Consider the following 3,953-nt stretch of genomic DNA (forward strand, 5'->3'; position numbering starts at 1 on the left):
AGGAACAGAACATGAAATTTCACCTTGAATCCAATTTTCATTGAAACTTGTGGGAAACTTGATTATTTTGTACAGTTCAAGTACTTCGGAGTAATGTATTTACAAACCTGTTTGCTAATTCTAAGGTTAATTGCTTAAATTTAAAGGATTTAGCTCCTTACCTCTAGTTGTGTTTATGCATTGTTCTGGGCTGAAATAACCTCTTTTTGCTTCAGAGATAAGGCGTGCTTGAACTTTCATACAGTAAGCTGTCTCTGGTTCAAGATCATCAATTATATCTCTAGGATAAATAGCTCTATTTTTTGGCTGTAAGAGACCATTACAAAACACCATATTAAAGGAACTGTTCCTTCCCAAATCAATTCAATCTGTAACAAGAAGTGTGACCATTCTAAAGAATCACCTAGCACAGGGGTTGTCAACTGGGGATACACGTACCCCTGGGGGTACTTGGGAAGGAGACAGGGGATACGTGGCAGCAGCTCAGAGAAACAGGGGGCAGGGCCACCAGCACTTTGCGCTGCTTGTGCCGCCACATGCCGTGTGCTGCTGGCGCTTTTATTTTCCACTGCTGCATGCCGCCGGGGGGTACACAGACTAAAAAACATTGAAAACCCCTGACCCAGCACATCAGACATGTTTAGGTACATTCAGGGAGCACTGCATTATAACATATGATTGACATTCTTAACATCATTTTGAACATTAATTCGTGGAGATTGATTTTGCTTTAGTTTAAGCCATAATATACCCAAATCTTTATGTACACTCAAGCTCATTAATATCTCCTGAAATCTATAAAAGTTGAGTTTAAAATGGTCAAACGAAATAAATGTAATCCAAGTTGTTTCACACTTTAAAAAAAATATAAATTCAAGAATGTGCTAGGTAGGGTCTTAGAATTTTTTTCCTTTAAAAATGGTTTACAAAACCAAATTCCTCACCATGTATATCCCCACTTGTTTGGCATTTATACTAACACTACTGTATGAAGTGAGAGACAGGTATTTTCTATGCTGGATGTTTAAGAAACACAAACAATCTAGCGAATGCTAGTAAACCAGCCTACAGCCTACAATTTCCATTCTAAATGCCTCGCAAGGAGTCATGCTGCTTTGTAGAATGCCAGAGATTGAGAAATAAGCAGAATATACCTGAGCTACTTTTACATGACTGGAAATATTCACACTTTGTCAATGCTAATCTTGTCAGGAATAAACCTTTAATTTTTCTTCTGCATTATCAGGGACTGTAGCATTTATATTTACTATCAATATATTTGACATATACTAAAAATCTTAGGAGTACAATATCTTATGTGATCATTTCAAATAATGTTTGTTAAATAATGTAGCAAGATGCAGGTGAGAAATTAAGATAATTCATAAATAAAAATTAACTCTAATATTTAGTTTTAGGGAGTCTCTGACTTAAGTAAAATTACAAGAATAGTTATTTTAAGACTGAAAGTCAAACACCTCTGCATTTGATGACTTTTTCCAGATAACGGCATTATAGGAAAAACTGTGCTGTGCCCACATTTTTTTCTTTGAATTTGCCTCTGGAGGGGAAATGTTGACTTTCATCACTCCATCTACAGATTCCAGCTGCACTTCTGGAGGACCAATTTCAGCTGTAGAATAAAAACAAACAAACAAACAAACCCATAAGTATAATAATTTTGAAGAGACAAAACAATATGTTTTAACCAATAAACTACAAAGAATGCAAGTCAAAATTCTTCTTAGGTGAAAATTAAATAAGCAAACTCCAAGGTTTATTCAAGACTGAAAAAAGTTGACATAATATCCTCTAGAAGCAGCACAGAATTTTACTGATTCTAAGACTAATCACACCTTTTCTATTCCAATTACCTATATCTAGTTATATAATAGCTATATTAAAGCTGTACTCATTTGATCTTTTGTCTGTTCAAATTTATAAAAGAGTCAGTTAAGCTTCTCAAAAGGAAAACTTTATTAGCAGTTAGATTAAATGTAAATAGTTTATTATTTGATACTATAAATCTACATTATATATATCATGCTAATGCAATAAGGTTGGAAAATCATGATAACAGGTGAGATTGTCAAAAGCACAAATGACATTTAGATTGCATATTCCATTTGTACCTTCAAAAGTCTCTTATTTTGTATTCAAACCCAATCCAATAGATATTGTATCCAAGTTCTTTTCCCTCCAACCAAAGAGATTTAAAATACTTTGGGAACAGGGGAAGTCAGATAGGAAAAGCTCAATGTCACTGAAAGCAGAGGAAAAGATATTAGCAAGAATTAAGCCCAGCCTACATCATTTTCATAGTGAGTTAGCTATTCTGATGGGGGCCATTTCCTATTGGAATAGTTTAAGCAGAATAACTCCTTTATGTGTTATGTACTCACAACAGTATAAATGTGATTTACACCACTATAAGTTCTTCCACTTTCCATACAATTCTATATTGAGATAAGCCATTTATGCTGTGATAACTGTGCCACTAAGAGGAAGGTAGTATTGGACTGTTTTACCTGTTACACAAGGTCTCAGAAAAGTTACTGTTCAACTGTTTACTGAATAGTTTCATAAGCCTAAATAAATGGCACAAAAATAGTTTAATAAAAGGCAACTGATTTATGCAAGAACACACACTATGTAATATAAATGTATACTATATATTTTATGCTGTGCTGTTATGCGAGTTGAAATACAGTTGCAAAAAAAATAACACAGTACATGTAATCCATACCTATTATATCTGGAATAAATATGAAAGGTTCTGACCACGGAGATTTTTCTTCTCCTCTTTCAGCTCTTACACGCACGGAATAGTTGCACAAATAATCTGTCACTGCTGAGGAAAGGTCACATTCGGTGACAGTGACACTTTGACACCCAGGTAACTCTGTCCAACTTGTTCCATTTTCCTTACAATCTTCCAACCTTTTGCAAAGGCAGAGTACAGTTAGATTTCTTCTGGTGACAAAACCAACATGTCAAAGTTCATTTAGTTTATTGAATGCCTCCTATCAACTATTCTAGATTACAAGAGATATTCTATTTAAACTAAATTAAATTCAATTATATTAAATCGGGACATGCAAATAGAATTCAGCAAATTCAGCATGGAATTTCCTTGCTAGTCTACTCCTTAACAGCATGAAAAAATATAAGGAACATTTCAGCATTTGGGAGGAAAGCCAGAATGTGCAATAATAAAAGGAGGAAAACTAATCATAGAATCACAAAGTTACAGTTGGAAAGGGCCTCAGGACCATCCCCAACTAGAACATCCCAGCCAAAACTTTTGTCTAGCCAGGTTTTGAAAACCTCCAAGGATGGAGCTTCTACCACCTCTCTAGGTAACCATTGCTCCTTGTTCTGTCATCTGCCACCACTGAGAACAGTCTAGCTCCATCCTCTTTTAAACGCCACTTCAGGTAGTTGAAGGCTGCTATTAAATCCCCCCCCTCAGTCTTCTCTTCTCTAGACTAAATAAGCCCAGGTCCCTCCGTCTTTCCTCATAAGTCATATGCCCCAGCCTCTGAACCATTTTTGTTGCTCTTCACTGGATTCTCTCTGATTTGTCCACATCCTTTCTGTAATGGGGGGGCCCAAAATTGAATAAATTGAATACAATACACCAGATGTGGCCTCACCAGTGCTGAAGAGAGGAATAATGACTTCCCTTGACCTACTGGCAACACTCCTACTAATGCAGCCCAGTATGCCGTTAGCCTTCTTGGCAACAAGGGCACACTGCTGGCTCATATTCAGCTTATTGTCCGCTGCAACCCCCAGGTCCTTTTCCACAGAGCTACTGCTCAGCCACTCAGCCCCCAGCCTGTACTGGTGCATGGGATTGTAATGAGAACAATAGCAGCAGATCAGGCAGGCGTAAAAACGAAGAAACGAACAACAAAAAAAAAAAATAGGTGAGGAAGAAAAAAAAAGCA

General features: G+C 36.5%; 1 protein-coding gene across 4 annotated transcripts in view; it reads right to left on the reverse strand.

Annotated features, from left to right (window-relative positions):
• The window catches only part of IFNAR1 (interferon alpha and beta receptor subunit 1), a 35,138-nt gene that overhangs the window by 17,716 nt on the left and 13,469 nt on the right, over positions 1-3,953 (reverse strand). For all 4 annotated transcript variants that reach the window (XR_324850.3, XM_006032658.3, XM_025214426.1 and 1 more), the window contains 3 exons: positions 2,747-2,940; positions 1,479-1,633; positions 162-306 (listed from right to left, as the gene is read on the reverse strand). Coding sequence is in view for 3 of the 4 variants with exons in the window: in XM_006032658.3 (XP_006032720.1) it covers positions 162-306; positions 1,479-1,633; positions 2,747-2,940 (494 nt within the window). In the remaining variant the exon portion in view is untranslated. The remainder of the gene's footprint in view (positions 1-161; positions 307-1,478; positions 1,634-2,746; positions 2,941-3,953) is intronic.

This window comes from Alligator sinensis, unplaced genomic scaffold (genome assembly GCF_000455745.1).
Source record: "Alligator sinensis unplaced genomic scaffold, ASM45574v1 scaffold996_1, whole genome shotgun sequence".
NCBI lineage: Eukaryota > Metazoa > Chordata > Crocodylia > Alligatoridae > Alligator > Alligator sinensis.